At 35.9% G+C, this 21,609-nt stretch overlaps 1 protein-coding gene across 8 annotated transcripts in view; it reads right to left on the bottom strand.

Moving 5' to 3' along the window:
* USH2A (usherin) overlaps window positions 1–21,609 on the bottom strand; it is a 379,301-nt gene that overhangs the window by 325,963 nt on the left and 31,729 nt on the right. For all 8 annotated transcript variants that reach the window (XM_027641249.1, XM_027641251.1, XM_027641252.1 and 5 more), the window contains exons 4-11: window positions 19,995–20,130; window positions 18,759–18,822; window positions 16,124–16,418; window positions 14,676–14,860; window positions 11,417–11,638; window positions 10,015–10,108; window positions 4,080–4,275; window positions 3,174–3,304 (exon numbers count right to left, since the gene is read on the bottom strand). In XM_027641249.1, the coding sequence (XP_027497050.1) occupies window positions 3,174–3,304; window positions 4,080–4,275; window positions 10,015–10,108; window positions 11,417–11,638; window positions 14,676–14,860; window positions 16,124–16,418; window positions 18,759–18,822; window positions 19,995–20,130 (1,323 nt within the window). The remainder of the gene's footprint in view (window positions 1–3,173; window positions 3,305–4,079; window positions 4,276–10,014; window positions 10,109–11,416; window positions 11,639–14,675; window positions 14,861–16,123; window positions 16,419–18,758; window positions 18,823–19,994; window positions 20,131–21,609) is intronic.

Genomic DNA, 21,609 nt, shown 5'->3' with positions numbered 1-21,609 from the left:
ACAAATGCATAGCTAGCCTTTCACCATGTATAACATAAAATTAGATGAAGCATTCAAAATTCTTAGTGAAAAAAATAAGAAATTCAAAAAAGAAATATTTAGAGAGTGTACAGAAAGGTGAAATCTGACGCCTGTTCAGAAAGTTACCTGGTAGCACTGTAATCTGCTTTCATTTGACTCTTCAGAGAAAACAGTAACTAACATTTTGTTCATTTTCTTGCCTTAGAAAGAGTTTTCTTGCAAGATGAGACAATACAGCTGCCACCTTGACAGAAGGCAATTAAGTCTTTGCAACTCTGAACAATAGCCTCTGCAGTAAAATACCATTTCCTTGCAACAATAAGTACATGATACATATTTATTTGGATGTCAAGAGTGAATTTTCAAAAGTCATCCAAAGCTGAGTAAAGAAAGATACCTAAATTCACTGAGACCAAAATAGTACTTCCAAAGATTAGGTAAAAGCAATAGCAGCACTTCCAGGTTTGCCTAAAAACAAACGCCCAGGAAAAGAGTGCTTTTTTTCCCCAGCTTTATATATGGTTTATTATAATAGAATCATGAAAGGACTACAAACTGCCATGCCTGATTGAATACATAAGCATTTGTAGAGCAGTCTGGGTAAAAAGTAGCACAGGAAAATGAGTAAAGGATTGTGGTAGAGGGGCCAGAAGAAATTAAACTCCAGCTCTCCATACAGAGCAAGAATGATCACATCAGTAGTATTCTGGCAGAATTTTCTCATGTGTGAATGGTTAGGGAAAAGGGAAGAAGGCAGCCAGTTCTTCTTTCAGTTTTATAAAACTCAAGCACCTCAAATAGTTCATCTGGATTTCTGATTGTTTGAAATATTTTGTGACAAACATTCACAAAGAGGATGCAACCATCTTTTTCTACAGTGATTAAATGTCGATAAACAGAAAAGACGTGGATAGCTTATCCGGCTGTAGCAATTGTCTCTTGTATTCACCAGTCTCAAAGAAATATCTCTCTCTGCAAAAACACCTAATGAATTGCTCATGAATGCACTGCTACACCACCCTTCTAAAATGCTACTCATTACTATAAGCCATGAAGTTAAAATTTTGAAGTTTTTAATATGTTAGTTTGCAGTTTAAAATACAAATGAAGTCACGCATTGATCTCTAAGTGGGTATGATCTTCAGATATATGAGAACTGAGAAACTACGCAAGGGAGAAATGCTACATACCTATGTGCGTTGCTCAACAAGGGTAGAGTGTAAAAGGTGAACAGGCATAAAGTTTTCATGATCAGTCCAAAAGACTGAGATGGTAGTAACCGTGTTACAGTAAGCTCTTCTACCCATCTTGTAAACTAGCTACATGAATAATACTGTATTTGATGAGCAAACATTCTATCTGTGTGATTCAATAGATTAATTTGTGATTCAACGGATTAAATTTGGAACTCTCTACCTCTCTTGGAACTTAGTGACACAAGTGGCACTTTGCAAAAAGAAAAAAAATGTTGATGACCTGAACAAAGTGGTGAGTTATGCAGTAAAAGTGTATTCTGCCCCAATTTTGGCAAATTTCCTTGAAAATTATGAATGTGATGTGACAATTAACTTTCATGAGTAGGGTCCTTATTCCTTATGATTCCATCTTCCACAGGTCAAATTTGGAAACACTTCCTTCAATGATGCCTTCCTATTTCATGTAATTCATTTCAGCCTTTAGGCCCCAGCCTTATTAATCTATTCTTTAATGCCTCTCAATCATTTCTCCCTGCTCTGCTTCTCCTGCAGCAATTGATGCTTTATTGAGCAATACAGTCTCCCCCATTTTTCCCATTTTATCTCCCCGTTCATACTTTCACAGTTAAGCTCCATCAACATTCTTGTATACTTCAGTATAAAGCAGTGATTTCTGTAAACTACTCTTCCTCTTATTATTAATCACATCTAAAGTTGATTTATGTTAAAATTTCACCACAAACCATGGGCACATAAATTAACATTTCCTTTCATTCTTCCTATATCTTGAAAACTAGCCCTAACATGATATCTGCATTTTGCAAGTTTCTTTTTTTCCATTTCTATGTTGCTGGCAAAAAGCATCACCTTCAGAAGACTGAAAATTATAAGATAATTGTTACTTGTACTACAAGGGCTTATTTTAAAAAACACATTGTGCTAAATTTGCATGTCACTCAGAATATGCACCAATGCATATGTACCAATGTGAAGGTGCACTGAGTCAAACTGGGCATGTACCTGTACCGCTACAGAACTGGGGACGAAAATACAACAGGATCCACAGGAGTTCACTTTTAAATAAAATGCAGTGAGAAGAAGCATACTACAAGAAAAACTAGAGATTGCTTCACGAATAAGAGCCTTGAAAAAAGAAGAGATAGGAAAAGTGGCAACAAGCTGAAGAAGTTCTACCTCAATTACCGGTAGAATAAATTCTACCGTTAAAACACATTTCAAAGAAATATTTCTTCCCTATTCCTAACAAAATTTAGATTGTGGCAATGGACAGGACATATGTGAACAGAACATGAAACACAACATATCTTTTATAGATGTTCAAGATTTTAATCAATTTTCCTGCCTTTTTTCAACATGCATGTTTTGAATGTTATAGACAGCTTTATTATCAGACTAGACATTTTACATGTGAATGAGGTCCTTTGGCTTAAAAAGCACAGTTGACTGTGTTCTCTTTTCAGCATCACTTTTCTTTTTTTTTAATGGACTTTATAAATTAAAAGGGAGATCAATCCTTGTCTTATTACAGAGAAAAGTAGCTTAGTTCTAGTTAAATTTCAGGCTCAGCTTATTGCCTGGATTTTCAAAACCTGCTGGTAACTTTAAGACAATATAGACTTTCAAAAACACTCAAAACCTAGAGGTTTTAACATTACTGAGTGCACAGGTATCTGTTAGCATCACAAAACTACTATTCATACAGCATCTTTATGTCTGTTGCTGATCTAGATGAGTAACTCTCCAGCAGTACATCTCAAATTGCTGTGTTTTCTCTGCTTTCAATGTCTGACATAAGTCAATTATCATTCTGAAAAGGCTGAACTTTAGCATTTTTTTATAGACCAGTTACCATCTAAATACATTTTGTAAAATCTTACAGCTGTCAACACAGCTAATTAAAATGTTTTCTCCTTTTTCTGTATTGAGGTTACTTACATTATCACACAGGAGGCTCTTATTTTTGGTGCCTGTTGCATAACAGTCACAGGGTTTGCAAACATCAGTGGCTGAAAGATCTGCACCTGCTTGTCTGTAATGGAAATCCTTGCACAGCTCACAGTTCCTTCCTGCATGAAAGAAAGGTTATGCATTATGGCTTCCAATTCATTAAAATTAGCTGTATAATTCAAAATTAAAGACTATTCCTTTGAGAGAATTCTATAATTTTCAGGACGTCCATTTTAATGCACCTTTCATCTCTACCTGCCAATTTAGTGATCCAGAGCATATGAAACAATGAACCTGTTACAAACTATGTTTTACTCCATTAAACTTCCATCTGTTATATAATACCACACTTATATAAAAGCTGTGCCATGCAAATGCCTATACATTCTTTTTGAAAAATTATCATTGAACCTGAAACTTTTCTTTTTTCCCTTTACTAGATAAAGCCAAGAAAACAGAAATAGAAGAAAACTGTTTTAAAAAGTATTCAAATGCACTATCTACATTGAATAAAGACCTTTACTCAATAAGCAACAAACTAACATTTTTGAGATGTCTGTTAAACTGGTCCAATTAGAAAAATGATATTCTGGATTTAAATGCTCTAGCACATGTAACGGAAATAGCTTTGAATCTATATGTTTTAACTATTTATTAGAATGTTTTTTGCACAAAAGTTTTTATAGAAGATTGGATCAAGTTTTAGCAGTATTTTCCTATGGCCTAAGAATTGACACAACTGTTACTACTGCACCATCTGAATAGTTTAAAAATACATATACATGAGAATTTATTGGACTGTCAGCCATCGAGCACTGCTAATCTCAGTTGACATAAAACTTAGTCAAAAAGTGACTGCAAAACAAACAGTCCATTCTCTTTGGTGTGACTTACCAGCTGTGTTGTGCTGACAGTTATCACACACTCCACCACCGCCTCTGTAGCGTTCCTGAGGAAAAGGATCCATTGCTAAGTCATAGTGGCAGCTCACTGCATGGCTGTAACACTGACATGGTTTGCAATTATAAGCATGAACTTGGTCACCTGGACGAAAAGGCTTGTCATTGTATAATGGCAAGCAGCGATCACACTGAAATAAATAATAAATAAAATACTATTTCTTAGAAATTAATATTTCTTTCTCTCACAAGAATACTATTATACTCTCTGTATTGATATTTCATTCTGTGTTTTACCCCATTTAAATATTAATAGTATTGGTTTTAGACAAAAAGACCTATGCTTTCTCACATATAGGAAAATAACAAACCCAACATTTTAATTGTTATTATTTTAGGGTTTTTAAGTTAATTAAACACAACAAAAGCAAGGAAGGTAGGCAGAAGAATAAAATTTTAAGTATTTAGATACTCAACACAGGCTAACATCTTGAGATCCAGATTTTACCCAAACTTCTAAGGATGCAAGATTGTGCATGCTGTGTTTGAGGCACAGAAGACATATTCACCTAGTGCATCCATTTGGATGGATTTTAAACAATGGTATTGTAGTTTCTAACATTGTAGTAACTGTACTTTGTACTGTCACCATTTGACCTTGTGAGTGAAACAAAAGAAACAAAATACATGGCAATTTTAATTTCCATCTTTCAGATGGAATTCAAATGCTTCAAAGTAAGTTGCTTCTGTAAATTATTTGGGTAACTACTTTCTTTTTGGGGCAACTTCTGTCTTCTTCAGTTCCAGAAGTGTGCTCATGGCTATTATTCCAAGCACTATTATATCTAGGCCAGTGTGTCTATATCACCTATATGCTGACAATTAGGAAACTGCTGAAGTTTCTAAACTTTTCCTCACAGCTGATGCTGGGAAAGCATCAACTGTGGGTAAAATGAGAAACTGATTTAAAAGCCATAAGCTTAAGGTAGTCCAAGAATTGCAGACCAGTCACAATTCATAACAAAAGTCACTTGGGAGACAAAATGAAAGCATAAGAACTTATCTGCTGAAATTTAGTTTTAATAAATGAAACTAACAGTAAGCAGTAAGATAACAATAGCTACTGTACATTTTTGCCATCTGTTAAAAAAACCCCAAAACAACAAAAAACCACAACATCACCCCAGTGAGGAAAAATCAGAGTTTTCAAAATGAAAATTAACAGGGCTTCACTTGAGACCTTGAAATCTGGCCTTTCTTTATCAGAATAATCGTTGCCTAATTGTGATTAGCTCAGATAAAGTACACTAAGGGAAACACCTTGACTGTTACTGCTACACAAGTTACCAAGCTCAAATTTATTCAAGTCCTTCCTTCATCCACATCCATCTTCCCTCTCCCTTTGTCTCTGCCTTGAGGAAAATCAGCATTACACAGTACCAACATGAGACAAGGGTTCATTCAAGCATGGCACAACTTGGTAAGCGCAACAAAGAAACAAGCTCCCAGCCAAGCCATCCAACTCATGCAGCTTCCTCCTCTCAGCATGTCTATGGAAATATATCCTCCTTGAAAGGAAAACAGCACAAGAATAGCTACCAACCTGCCAGCCCTGAGTTTCCATTTGTGCATGGCTAGCCACACAGCAGCTGAAAGCATTCATCATCTCATTTCAGATTTAATCTTAGATCAGTTACTTATGCACACCTGTGCTTGCACCTATTGTTAAAAAACACAAGCACTAAGGAGTAGGAAAGAAAAAGATGGCATTTGATTACATAGGACCGAGCCTCTTTGAACTACGTCTCTTGTTCTGTGGCTTAAAACTTTAACAGAACTTTAAAGAATCACAGAATCATTAAGGTTGGAAAAGACCTTTAAGATCATCAAGTTCAACTATTAACCTAACGCTGCCTGGTCCACCACTAACCAACATCCCTGAGTGCTACTTCCACACATTTTTAAACACTTCCAGGGACAGTGACTCCATCACTGTCCTTCCCTGGGTAGCCTGTTCCAATCACTGAAAACCCTTTCAATGAAGAAGTTTTTCCTAATATCCAATTTAAACCTCCCCTGGAACAACTTGAGGTTGTTTCCTCTTGTTGCAATGCTTGCTACCTGGGAGAAGAGACTGACTCCCACCTGTCTACAATATCCTTTTAAAAGTCTTGGCAAAAATGTAGTCATTCAGAATTGGCAATGAGTGTGAAACAATTGTTTTTCTAGCAGTTGTCACATGGGTATGCAATAAAAATGTGAACTGGTCTCCCACCTCACCCTGTTGTTTGTCACACCTTTATTAGGTTAAGAATTGCATTTAACTTCCAGACCTCCAGTGCTGAAGTTTCAAAGATGTACATGGCTTTTAGGTAATATCTGTTCCAGCACAGTTTCACCCTGCTCTGAAGACAGTCATCCTAATTTCCTCATGGCTTTCATCAGCACCCTCATTACAGCATTTGACTATCTATCAAGACCATGTGCTATCAGAGCTTTGAACTGCATCTGTCTCTTGTGAACTTCCCAAAGACTATAAAGGGCTTTTAAACTTAAAAGCCAGGTTTTACTAGGAAAAAGAGAAAGGAAAAAAAAAAACAAAACAGAAAACTAGAACACTCTAAGTGACTCCAACTAAGGAAGACAGAATAGAAATGAAGAGTGTCTTATGGGGTTCCATCCTAACAGTCCATGTATCAAAAAGTGCATTTTTTTCCTACCTTGCTTCCTTCTGCAAGTTAAAAGTCTTTGTTATTGAGTGACCACTTAATGTAGTTAATATTAACAGCTCCTCAGGTACTATGTATCATTCATTCCAACATATGATACAGATTGACCTTTAACTAACATTTACATAGATTCTCCTGTAACAACATGAAAAACCTCATTTATATAATTCTTAATAAATCAACAATGCCATATGCAGTTTTCAGACTGCAGATGTTTCAGACCATTAATTATTTGCATGTAAAACTCTGAACACCTGAAGCCTTTACCGTATCCAGTCACTCTCACTTCCATTCATATCCTTTGAAGCATTTTGTTTTATTAATTTTCAATTCTATTTTCTATTATTATTTGTACAATTATTCCAATATATTTTGCCATTACCTTTCTCTATTAAGTTCTATATGATCAATTTAAAGGAAGCTCTGAGTTGTAAGGTAAGAACTGATCTTCCTTGACTGCCTTGTTCTTTCATGGGCTGTTTCTAGCTTTTCACGTGACATCACAGAAAGCTTTTGAACATCTTTTTACTTGTGTCTATGAGTCTGCATATAAATGTTACCAAATCTGGATTCCACTCTTGGTGCCTCAGTTTCTGTTTGTAAAAGGCAGAGCTATTTCTCAAAGCCGGACCCAAGTCATTTACAGAACACTTCGTAAAAGAAGAAGCTGAACATTTTTTTGCATAAACTGAAAGACAAGCTTTGTGAGGATTTATTTCCTCTTCTTTCATAATCTGGGCCCTCAACATCTGCAAGTCATTCTATCTTTCTATTCTATTCTATTCTTTCTATCATCTCAAATTTCATAGCAACATATTTCATCATCTTTCTTCACCAAAGCAGAACTCAGGAAAAAACAAAAACAAAAACCCAAACAAGCAAACCAAACCAAACAAACAAAAAACCCAAAAACAAAAACAAAAAAATCCATTTGATATGTCAAATTTCATAACATGGTGATGCAAATAACTAAACTAAGATTTCTCTTTGTAATGAATTATGCAAATTTTTCATTTCTGGTATTGCTTTGCTGCATAACAGCTAGCCAGATGTATATGCCAGACAAATTCAAGATGGTAATTTTAGTTGTATTAAGTGTAAATGTGACAAGGGCAAACTGACATATGTTAAAAGCTTTTCAAGGATCTCTGATTTCTGGTCCAAGATACTGAAAAAACCCACCCCAAATCCAAAAACCTTCATATAACCCCTCAGTTGTGGTGACTTACTCACTGATAGAATAGGATGGAAGTTAAAAAAAGACTACTTGCTGATAGTGAAATTTCTTATCAAAAACATTTTCCTCTTCCCTACCAAAAATGTTTTATTTAGAAACTTCCTTCATCAAATTCTTACTTGAATTAAAAAAATATATAGACAAATAAATTTATTTTTCAATTCCTAATTCAGTGGGGTGGGAGCCCGAAAAATAACTGTAAGCCTATAAGACAGAGTTTTACTATTGCCAATGATAGCCTAAAATCAGAATGGATTTTCGTTTGGTTTTTAAGAGTTTGCCTTACAAAATAAAAATCAAAATCCTTAAGTTGTTTGGATTCAATGTAAAACTTTGATAAAATTCAAAGTGGTTATTGATGTATTTCTAAATATTAATTCTATTTTATTACTACTATTTTATTTCATATTTAATAGATACTGACATGGTTATTAAAGAATAAGAAAAATAATTAAACAACATCCTTATTGTACTCTGAATTAATACAGTTAATTTAAGCACTTCAATTACAGTTACAATGCATATATGCCAATTCAAAAACGTGACACTCAGTGGAACAACCCATTAACATTGACAGGAAATATCTGATAAGGCAGATACATCATTAAAATGTATTTGGTTTGTTTTCACAAGGTAGTATAAGTCTTGCAAGAGTGCTTGGTGAACTTCCAGATCTTATTAAATATTTATAATTAATCCTTACAAAGTAACATTTCACAATGTGTGTTCTAATTAAAGGGACACTGTCAGTTTGAATTTTTTTTTCTAATTCGACCCATCTAAAAACTTGAAATTTCTGTTCAAGTCCCATTTAGACTGTAGATCTTACACTTCTGCTTAAAAAAATGAGAAAACTTAAATCCCCCATGAAATTTGACGAAGATCTTTCACCTCATCATAAAAGCTATATCAAATGCTCACAGGTGAACACTCCTTGCTCTGTTCCAGCAAGCATTGACTGCCTGGGGTTTTTCTGATGGCAGATTAGTCTCCCCTTTGCTATTGTTGTTGCTGTTCCACACAGCCCCTTCTTAAGTTTTAGAAAGGCTACTTCCAAAAGGCACAAATTTAACAAGGAATACAACAGGTACTCACAATGGAAATCTAACATTCAGTGAGATTGTGGGATTCATTCTCTACATGAAGGTCATTCTTTCTTAACCTCAACTTATTTTCCTTTCTTTTTTTTTCTTTTGAGATAAATAATTAATCTAAGGACAGAATCTTTACTTTGAGCAAGTTTTCTTTACTCATACATCATTGGTCTGCCTTTGCTAAGTTGTATTTGAACAGCTTCCAAGAAAATCAAAAGCTGCATGAAATAAGTGCAAACTAGTGCCGTTAGTCTATGCTCTCCTCTACATTTTATGTAGCATACAATGACTTACAACAATCAACCCCATTTTGGTTCTCCTATGGCCAAGAATTATAAAACTATTATAAAAAAAGGAAAATTCTAATTTTTCATTTAATGTGCCTTGGTTTGCATCATGGACCACTTGAACTGCCCCCTTTCAAATGAAACTAAATTGGAAGCTGAACTCCAGGACTGTGCCTACTGCATTCCACCTACTGAATGGGTTTGGAGTCCATAGGACCAGACTAAAACCACCATGGAGTAGTACATTCACTCTATAGGACGTTTGCCAGTTGCTACAGCAGGCAGAGAAACAATCTTTACTAGATGCTCACAGCCTAATCTCAGATTTGTATCTAATGTTTGAAAGTGGCCTAATCCTCTAACAACATCCTGAAAACTCCTAATGGTCTGTGGTGGAAATGGCTTGGGGTGCGGGAGGGAGGAGTGGAAGTTTTTTGTTTCCTTAATTAATACAAATCTGGTATGGGAAGTTTCCCTATAAAAGATAGGACTAGACTAACACACTTAACACTCTTTCCCAGGATTAAAATCCCAATTTTGATGATGTTCATAGATGATGTAGACAGACAAAGGAGACACTAACATTATTTCCTTCTGTATAGCTTTCCTTGACGCATAGGCACCTATACGGTTTAACAGCTGTGTCACAATTTTCAGCATGGCCATGGCAATTACACCTGAAAGAACAATAGGCAGTGAAAAAAATAAAATATGAAAACATATCTGTCCTACAATATATACAATATATCTGTCCAACAAAGTCAACTTTGTGTATTACATAGTCTGGATCTTTACTAAGTACAAATAAATGTCACCAAAGAGAATGTTCTCAAGTCCAATAACCTACAAAAGACTACTTCACTCAACATATTTTTAAGCATCAACAACTGCTTTCCAAGAGAACAAAAACCAGCATTTAGTAGAGCTACTCTTACCTTATATAATATGTAATGAAAACTGTTTTTCAGTATGCAATATTAATATGTAAAATTCTATTAAATCTATTATAATTATTCATCAATATTAAGCCTTACAGTGTGGCTCTAGTTTTTCAAAGAAACCTTAACCGTATCAGGTATAATTTTGCAATTTAACACATTTTATGTCAGTTAAAATGTCCATTTCTTACTAAAATAAAATCTGTATAGAATATTAGTTAGTAACCATACTATTCTACCTGAAGGGCTGTTCTTCTAGAGGTATGGTACAGCTTTGCAAACCATGGCTGTAATTATTTTACTGTTATACTGTCACCAAGATAAAGCTATTTTAGTAAATGCATTATCATAACACATCTAAATCAATAATCAAAATTTATTAGTAATGTAGAAAATTTTAAGGTAAACATGATCTTTAATGGAGTTCTTTCCCTCAAAATGAGAACTACCAAAATAATTTCAGGAATAATACTACTTATCAAAAATCTGCACCATACGATCCTTGGAAACTATTTCATTGCCAAATCTGCATATTATTTACAGGGCATAATTAGTCCTTTCACAAGACAGTACACTTATCATATACAATAAACTTGTCAGTCACAGATAATGTAATACTTTTACTGACAGCTGACCGATTTTGAAAGGAAAACTTCAGCTAAAACAAAGAATGAGCTCTGCGTTAAGACTGTTAAAATTACCATGACTGGGAATCTACAACTTGGAACAGTTACTGAGGCAAAGCACAAGCCATCGTTTCATTGTGCCAATGCCTTTGCTTAGAGGCCTCAGTAATTCCAAGGAAAGGACTGCTTTTGATAGATTTGTGTATTAAGTATAAATAATTGTAAAATCACATGTGAGTAAATGTTTTAAAAACACAGCACACCAATAATTTCAATCTCGATACACTGCTTTAGACCAAATTCTTTTCTCATTCATAAATGTAAAAGCAAAACAATTTGACTAAATTTTAGGCAGGTCCTTATATGCTTTACACAGCTGCAATAGTAAGAGGCAGTGTGGGAAAAGCCACATAACACCTACCTTCCACTGACTGTAACTTCATTAACTCCGTAGTACCTGTGCCTGAAATTTACCCAAGGTTCATTGGTATGATACTGGCCACGGAGATGAATCCTCACTTGTGTAGCTTTTACAAATTCTTGGAGAGATGGAGTATTATAAAAATCATTGTAACCAGGTCGGTGATTTGGTTCCGGGGTAAGAACACTAAAAGTCAGATTACCACGAGAATACGGTGTAAAGCTGTTTGAATAGAGAGGAAGGCAAATTAAAAGCAAAATATCAAATATTTTACAGATTCTGTCTCCTAATATCATGTTTCTCACAGACGGTCTCCACTTAACAGTAGATAGGGGGTTTTGTGCTTTCTGGGTAAAAATTCTTATGTCACTGGATTCTGAGTCACTGGAATTCAAGACGGGAAAAAGAAATGTCCTCTGTATGTCTGTTTTGTCCCAAACTACCACCCTCTTCTCCAGATCCTAGGTTTCCAATTAAAAGTAAAGCCTCTAGCAGGCAACTTCAAAATAGGAATAAAGTGTGACTGATACAGTGTCATCTGCACTAGGCTTTTAAAAAGTTTAACACTCTGAGAAACATGAACTAGGCTTGAACCACATAAGGAAACCATTCCAATGACTAACAAAGTAATTAACAGGTCCATATTGTTAATTATGTATCTTCTAAACACATTTAAAAACCATACAGAAACAATTATTATCTCTTGAATTCCAGACTCACTGGACCATATAATCTCATTTGATGAGTGGACAGAGTTAGAAACACATGCAAGTGAAGTACAAGAGAATTACTGGAATGCAGTAGAATTGAGAGTAAAACTGTATATTTAAGCCCAAGAAGGGGAAGGACAGTCCCGAGAATTCAAGCGAAGGCTGTCTATATATAAACTGGACAATTTGATATGAATCATATGTTATGTTATTATATGTACTAGGTAGAGTTTAGCTATGAGGCTTCTCTCTGCAAGAGAGAAGAATGCCTGCTTATTTGCACACCTACATGGGCTCATTAAAAACAGATAACCCATGTTACCACCTGGCACCTGACATACAACATTCAAAAAATGTCACTTCAAAATATCTCAGAGCTTTTGAAAGATGAGATTTCTAGTTAGACTAGGTCTGCTGAGTCATACTCCTCACTCTTCATGAAGAATCTTTGAATTTACTGTCCCCGAATCCAGGTCAGTGTTTCACAAAAATCTCAGTGGAATATATTGGTATTTTTCTCTAGGTGATACTGTCTTCTCTTCCACTCTGCAGAAAATTAAATAAAATATTTTTTGCTGCCATGGCATGTAGAACTGTAATGTAAATGTTTAGACAGGTACAAATGGCAGACAAACACCATCAGCTTGTTATGGAAGCTCCAGAAGGAACAGCAGAAAGTCTGTAAAGCTGATGGCAACTAGATAAGCAACTAAGGCATCTCCATGCAGTTTCTCAGGAAACCAGGAAAACAAAGGAGATCCTAAAATAAAGGTCAGCCAATATTCAGACTAAGCAAAGATTCAAGCCTCTGATAGGGGGATTAAGTACAGCAAGCAACTCCTAACTTACACAGGTGGTACAGGATGGAGAAATAAAAACCTTAATCACTTTGATTTCCTAAAGGACACAAAGAAGTCCATTCAGTACTAGCATATGGTCACCAAAACAAGAACTCTCAAATCATGGTAAGGATTTCAAAGCCAAGGTCATTTGCCTTCCATGTCAACCCAGGGATCCTGGTTAGGCCACCAGGTAACAAGCACACTGGTGTCTAAATCCTGGACAGACAATTTGGACATGTCTTGGCAGTTACAAGTACGTGGCTGGGAGAGAAAGAGAGAGAAACCAGTTTTGGTTTAGCATATAGGGAACTCTGTTACACTGCTGACACAAATTTGGAGCATTGTTTCGAGAGTAACTACTCTTTGAGAACACAGAATACTCACCATTATAGGCTATATACTCACCATATATTTTTAAACAAAGCATTCTGTACATCAGCTGTACCCAAAAATCATCATTTATGTTTTAATTGAAGGGCAGAAACAGTGCTGCTTACAAAACATTTACGGAAACAGTTCATATTTAACTCTTCAGTTCTTTTTAGAAAATATACAAATATGTATTTCTGGGATGAAAGCGGCATTACACCTTATTTGGTTTATTTATCAAAAAATGTTTGGGTTACTTAAGATATTTCCCTTCTCCTCTACCCTCTGTTCCAAGAATCAGCAATAAAGCTCAGATTCCTTTGCTGAAGAGTGGTGTCACTCAAATAACCTTATGCTCCTCTCCTCAGAATTCTGAACTCCTGGAGAACAGACAATGATGCTGACACTTGAAAAGTTTTAGAAAAGTAGTAAAAGTGAAACAACAAAAAAAGCACAATTTCTACAGCACCTGTTAATGTATTTTCTCACTGATTTCCAGCTAAATACTAAACAAGCCTGACTGGCAGCTGAATTCAGCCAAGAGATAATGCATTTGAATACATGTAGTGGTATAGATGCAATTATGTGTATGTGTGTGTACATACATGCATGTGTGTGTAAAATGGTAACATATTAACTATCTATTATAGATGTCATACACTATATTTATGAAATGTATATTTTATATTATATAGCTTTAAATATGCACATGCTCACTGTCAGTAAAAGGGCATGCAACATATTTCTAAAAGCTAGTGACCCTCCTTATCCCCCTCCCCACAGTTTTATATTGGTTCTTGTTCAGAAAGATTAGAAAGTTTCAAGATATCATTTTCAAGACATTTCTTACATGTTTTGCAAGACCCCTAGTAACGCTGGGTGATTGGCTTTTGTACTTAAGTTTGGCCTCTTTTCTAGACTTCAGAACAAGTTCCACTCTCAGAGATCAGAAGATAGACTTCCATATCCACTAGACAGTTTAAAACAATCTGTTATGTCAGTACCTTCCTCAACTTATCATCTCAATGTTCTGTAATTCTACTGACAATAGCCCCTCAAAACACAAGCACATAAAATTTCAAAACTCTAGCACAAAAATAACCGAGGAATCAATTGTGTCACATTCATAAATGACTAAAATATGATAAAAATGACAGATGACTTTCTGGAAATCTGCAGTCAAAAGGTCAGATTTAGGATCTTTTATATATTCAGTAGTCCATAATAAATGAGTATACCAAATTAAAAGATTCTATCTCATTGGGACATAGAAATTAATTGTGTCAGGATGTTACCTGTTCAAAGCATCTGTATTATGCAGATAATACCCACTCATACCTATGAAGCTGGAGACAGTTGACAGAGTCTGGTTTTTCCAGAGATCCATTGTTTTCCATTCCAAAAATACTGCAATTTCTAGCAAAATATTGCCAGTCTTCCCATTTTAGATCATCTCTTTTTTTTCTTTCTATTCTTACTGCTTCAGGGTGTGGGCTAAAGAACTGCAGTATAATATAGAATACCTACAAGAAGATAACAAATTTATAAACTGAAATTAAGTTGTAAAACAATGAGAATATGAACTTCATTTTTCTATGTGACTACACAGTCTGCTCTACCACTCACAGGCAGAAGAAGCAGCTATATTTCAGGCCATATATTCCCAATTAAAACCAAAGATAACCTTTTTTGTTAAACAAGCTCTTTGAACTCTCAGACACTATTACACAACTACTGATCTGTGCATCAGAACTCCACCTTTTCTTGAAGATCCTTTGAAAATGCACCACAAAATCCATGATTTGTTACAGTAATATTATTTTGGCAAAAATGAAGGTTATAATTCTGTATTGCCAAATATTTGATGAGTCATTTGTCTGATAACAGGTACTTTTTTTTCAGGATTCTCTCTATTTTTAGCTCAGAATCTTATCAAATATTTGTACTGTTTTAAAGAGCATTTCCCTCAGCATACTGCTTGTGCAGAAATGTGTGTAGCAAATAAGCAAAATCCTAGAATGTCACATATATTTGAAATCGCTTTTAACTAAAGGACTAATTCTTACTTATGTAGCCAAAACCTGTCATCATATTCTTTCCCTTCTCACCATTAATGAAAAAAAAAGAATAATAAGCTAGCAAGAATACACAGAAATTTGGTGCATTCCCTCTTGTGAATGCAGCCCCATTCCTGATAAGTCCCTCCTTCCAAGACATCCTGACACTCTTCAACAGTCCAGTGGAGTGTTAGATGAAATATGGCCTCTTCAGTAACCAGGCCTGCCTATCATTTCCTCCTTCCATATTCTTTGGGTGGCTAAACTACCATCTCCAGAGTACCTACAAAACAGAAATCCCCTCTGATAAGTCAGTGTGCTTTTGACATGTTCAACTTCATTTGTCTGCAGTCAGTTTTCTACCAGAGGTATGGAACAAGCACTGTAAGCTTTAATAGAAATTAAAACTAAAGTTGAAGATTAAGTGGAGGTAAAAGACAGCAATCAGTTCCTAAATACTGGTGCCTTCACACAGGATATCCTCTCTGGTATATCTATTCAAGATTACTGCTTGTTACAACAGGTACATCGAAAGAGAATGACAAAAACCATAATGCATTCTGCCTTTTGCACTGTTACACACCAAAAAAGGAAGCTTTCTTCCTGATCCTCTAAGGATAAAATTTTAAAGCATAAGGTTTTAATTTCCTCAAAATTGTAAATGAAACACCTACAAAACTATTTTCTTAGTTCTTATTTAATAAATAGCAAATGTAATATTCCCATTACCTGATACTGTCCATTTTGCAAATCTATTGTGATTGAAACACCACGATCCAGACCTGCAGTATTAGCAAACACTGACGAAATCCATGTGGTCCCAATGTCATCATCATTGATGTAATACAGAGGATGGGCTTCTGCATCCAACCTCAGCACTCTGTCGTTAGTGGTATCATCTGCACCATTGGGGATGCAGTACCTCTGTATCAATGGGTGCACTCGGGGATGACTTCCGGGACAGCGGCACTCAGACTGGGTATGAAGATGAGGGAATTTTCCAGAGAATACTTCCAAAATGTCTCTGTCACAGCATATAGAAAAGTAATCACATACATGACAAAAAAGGACAAGTGCCACTTTGTGCCTCTAGGGTCTTAGATTAAACAAAATTCAGTTTATAGTAGAAGCACTAAAGGCCTGGTTTCAGCTCATAAAAATGGGGCAATCAGCTACAAATGGAGCCCACACAGGTTCTCTATGTTATCTATGGTAAGCAGCAGGCACCTTCAGAAGTACTGCAGAGCTGCTTTCATTGCTTCACATATATGAAGCTCCTCAGACATATGGCACTACGGGAAACTAGTTCCTTGTTGAGGTGTCTGAAGCTAGATAGGATGAATCTAGCCATATATGCAAGGAGAAAAACTCTTAACACTTTATTGCAGCATCATGTCTGACTCCAGTTAGTGGTCTGGATACTGCTCTTAAGGATACCATAACGTTGACACATTGCCTGTAACCACAAAAAAGTTGAATGTTTGCACTCAAATCCACCAAAAAGATCACCTTGAACAATATCACATTGCACTGTAGAAAACCTGGACAGAAATATTTTTACTTTTAACTAATTTTAATACAAATGCCCACTTTTTAGCTGCCCCAGTTTGTGATCAATACAGCCATGTCAAATCATTGAGTCATTTGAGTTTCCTCTGACATCAGCAACTGAAATAGATACATAGGGAGGTAGGGAGGTAGGCAGGCAAGCAGGTAGATATATGCAAGACATGGGCAGGTCTTTATCTGTTCCTCTCTGGTGTAAAAGAAAGATTTCGTAAGCCTAGAAGATACTGAATTTTTATATTAAAAACCTGTTACTTTTCCCATTTTCCTATTTTATGAGTAAGAACATAATTTTTGTGTACTTCTTAAGTAAATAAATACTTGATAGCTGTCACTACAAATTCCACAGAACCCAAAGCTATAGGGCCTTTTATGTAGACATAGCCTTAAATTAATTGGCACACAGGAAAGACTTTCCTTCACAGTTTATCCCATTTTGGACCAAGTTATTTGTGGATATAAAATCAAATCTACAAAGACATCACTAGGCCAAAACATTCTGTAAAATATCTTATTTTTCAATTGTTAAACTGTATTCATTTCATTGATCTAAATTGTAGTTCAAAGGATTTGACAAGCATTGCTTCGAAAAAATGATTTTCATAAAACTTAGAATTCAGATTCACATTGATATTTTCAATTCAGAGGAGCTCAGTTCATCATAATGTCCTGCAGACAGCTGAGCTCCTAGGAAACTGCTCTACATCTTATTGAAAGACTATCATTAAGTAGCCTTAAGGTCTGCAGTCATGACTGTCATTGCACGCAGCCTACCCAGAAGCACCACGCAGACAAATAGGACCTGACTACTTCTGGCCAGCTTGAATTGACTAGATTAATCCAGCATGAGCTGGATAACAAAGGTAACATTTCTTTGTAATGTGCTAGGAAGGGAGGCTGGAGGGCAACAGAAATTGCACTGGCAACTGTAATTTGGCCTCAGGAGCGGAGGAAGTCAAAGCAATTGCCCAGAGCTCTGTGGGCTGAGCCAGCGAAGTCATTGGCAGCTTATGGTGACAATCTAACATAGAAAGCAAGGAACAGTTCAGACAATGGCACCTCAGGGTACGGGTGTGTGCATGGGACAGGGGAAGCACCTAGAATAGCCGACATGGACATCCGATACTATGGGGAATCTGAAACCAGGGGAAAGGAACAGCTAAGCACAGCAAGCCAGGCTTGCAGCCACAAAGCCAACATTCTAACCAAGTTGGAGTGTCTGTCCTCTTCAACTGGATCACTGGTATCTGACTGGTCTAAAATGGACTAGTCTGCTATGCTCCCTCCCTTGCCTTACAGTTTACACGGAGCTCTGAGAAAGCTCTTAGCAAGTCTTATCCACCAGGACTAAGCTTATCAGCACACACTATTATGTCAGAATTATGATGAGTAGATAACACCTAGACAGTTTATAAGCATTGAAATCTAGCAACTGGATCTTCTCTCTGCAGAATACATAGTAAGTCAGGTTGTAACAAGGACAACAATAAGAAGGAAAGCACATATTTATTACTGAGTGTTGTGTTGCACTATATATACACTATGTATACCACTATATATATTAAGCCTACTTAAGCACAGTTCAAAAGCAAAACACATTAAGTTGCTGAATTTATTTTAACTCAAGATTTTTTAGATTAAGGGTAATCTTTGAAACGAGGTTCAGGAAACTACATCATCATAAGCAATCATCTAAAGAAAATATCTGAAAAGAACTATACTTTGGGAAATAAGCATATTGTTATCTACAGTATTCTTGCCTCACTCTTACTTTTTTACAAAAATAAAAGTTCTTTACCTGTTTGTAAGTGCCACTGGGTAAAATCGAAAATCTTGCATTCTTCCAACAAATTGCTCTAAACCTAAGAAAATACACTATAAATAATCTATTGAGCAGAAGGCAGCTTTGCACTGCATGAGAGCACCTTTAATTCAGCACTCAGAGATCTCTCTTGCACAATTACCCCTCCTGAATGAAACCATCTTGGACCTGGACAAAACTATAGAGGGCAGTGGTTTAATTTTTTTTATAAAAAAGAATGATTTATAATAACTTTATAAGAACATTTTGTACCTATCTCTTTTCCGATTAGAGAGGTGGCACAAGGATCGGCTCATTAGACAGAAGTAATGAGCCAGTCCATGTGCCACCTCTAATTAGAGAAGAGATACAGTAGGTACAACTGTACCTATCAATTTATACAATAAAGATAAAAAGCATTTTAAAATATCATCTTCTTTTATACAATTATTAGTTTTCCAGGATTCAGAATCAAAATTACAACAAAACACATTTCCAAATACAAGCTTTAAGAAATGGGGCACAGAATATTTTCTTGCCCAAGCCCACAAGAAAGTTGTTTTAAGTGACACATAGCCATATTTAGGAGTTAGCTTCAAATTGTGCATGTTCCTGAAGTCAATGTTCTTAGACCAGGAGAGCCAAGAATTTGTGAAAAGCAACAAAACATCCCCCACCGTTCTGCTATGACTATGTCATGCTGTAGTACATATAAAATTCTAGATGCAGAGGAAGAGTAAAGCTATTAGGCACTACTAGGCTGTAAGCTTCTCATTCTGCTAGTCATTCACATTAGTACTGATAGAACTGAAGAACATGGACAGCCAGAAATCTTCAGCTCTGTTCCTGAGTCTGCACAGAGAGGAACATTGTCTAGTGGCCATGCACAATTCCATTCTGAAATACTTGCATATATTTACTCAGAAAAACTATGAACATAAATTATTGGAATGTGACACTTTACATGCATGTTTTAAAGAAGGCAGGAAAACCTACCTATATGCGGTAACACATAGAATAAATTATTATCCTACTGGATCATCTACCAAACTTCTATCTTTCAGCCAATCTTTTGAGAAAGCTAATTGTATAATAGGAATTTTCTTCTGCAGGAAGGTATTACTTCTTAGCATACAGACAACTTAAAATTACTCACACACTTCTTTTAACCACAAGATGCATATTTTATTTTGTATATTCCAATGCATTTCACTAAAATACTACAAGATTCACCTGTGAAGCTTTGTCCAATTTGCAGAGTACCATCAGCATCAGTATCTGCAACTGTTCCCTTAAGAATCCTTGAATCAAAAGGTGTGTTGTCATCTTCCCAGCCATTCAAGAAGAAACTAATTCGGCTGTGATGCACCTAGAGAGTCAATGTAAAATGGAAAACACATGGTTTATTATGCAATCACTTTGATTTCTCTACATGTTGAGTTTATCACTGATTAACCAATAACATTACTTCAACCTTTCTGCTGTGTTTATTTTCAGTGCCTACTGAAAGCAGTTACATCTTTTCTGCCCATCCAGATGCATAAGGTGTAAAATTTCCACAGTAGTTAAATCAAAGAAGAAACTACAGTACGGGGATCTGGCAGGGAGGGGGAAGAGAGGAAAAGGAGAAGGGTGGGTCTGTTTCACACGGCACAAGGCTGGTTACAGCTACATCACCACTTCAGGCCATGGGCACATGTTATAGCTGTCACAGCTCTTCTCATACACATCACTTCAAACAGGCCTCAAGGGGCTGTATACCATGCTCAGGATAACCAAGCACAGCACGTTTCAGCCAGGCCTCTAACACCCCTCCAAAACACCTCCCTAACCCCAGCATGCTACTTTCTACAAGAGCTGAAGGGAATGGTATAGGAACTGCCTACATCTGCTTTACACCCAGTGGCTAATTCCCTCACATCAAGGGAACCCTTGGCTAGGAATATGCACTCAGCCAGCACCCCAGGGTACTGTTTTCTGCAAGTGTTCCCTTCCCTGCCAATTCATTTTAAATCTGAGCTAACGTTCATAGAAATACTTTATGGCGTTCTCCCAGCTCCACAAAGTCACGAGATGCTGAGCTTTTACAAAGTACTTTTTTCACATTAAAAATCCTCAGGTTTAGGCTACCTAAAATTAGGAAAATTTTATTAATATGGGAATGTCTTTCAGCCTTACATTTTATGAAATTCAATCCTCTCATTTAAAAAATATAGGTCCATACAAAATGAAAACGGTAGGTATCATGGCTATAGTCAGCTTCCCATTAATGAAGTTAATTATACTTCAAAATAAGTTGAACTTATCCAAAACTTGTATTTCAGAAAGTGATTTATTTTCAAAAATGAAATGACTTGATTTTTAGCAATAATTAGCTTGCATAAGGCTTTTTTCACATGAGAACTTGGTAGCTTTCAGCATTTAAAACATCATTTTTTTGGTGCCAATTTACAGAGTAGTATTTTAATTTTGCAGATATGGATGCCTGGTGAATCGTGTCTATCAAGGCCAGATAAAACTAGAGTGCTTTAGCCCGTCTTGATAGTCATGCTAATCAAAACAAAATAAACATGGAATAATTGCTTCCATAAGAACAATATCTATGTGAGGACACAAAAGGTTTACAAGCCAGAATAATTTGTTGCAAAGAGGAAAGACAGAACTTATTTACCAGTTAACAAGATACCAGCTTGAAAACCACAATATAAGCACTCACAATACTATTCTGCAATAAAGTCTTTCAAATTTCAGACCAAGATAAACGGACACAATTATCTATAAATCTGAGCTCAGATGATCAGCATCAGTGCCTTGGGCAGCACGAGTCTATCAGCATTTTAAGAAAGAA

This window comes from Corapipo altera, unplaced genomic scaffold (assembly GCF_003945725.1).
Source record: "Corapipo altera isolate COAL_440 unplaced genomic scaffold, ASM394572v1 48b, whole genome shotgun sequence".
In the NCBI taxonomy this organism is placed as follows: domain Eukaryota; kingdom Metazoa; phylum Chordata; class Aves; order Passeriformes; family Pipridae; genus Corapipo; species Corapipo altera.
Note: the sequence above shows the minus strand (reverse complement) of the source record. Positions and strands in the feature narration are given on the sequence as shown.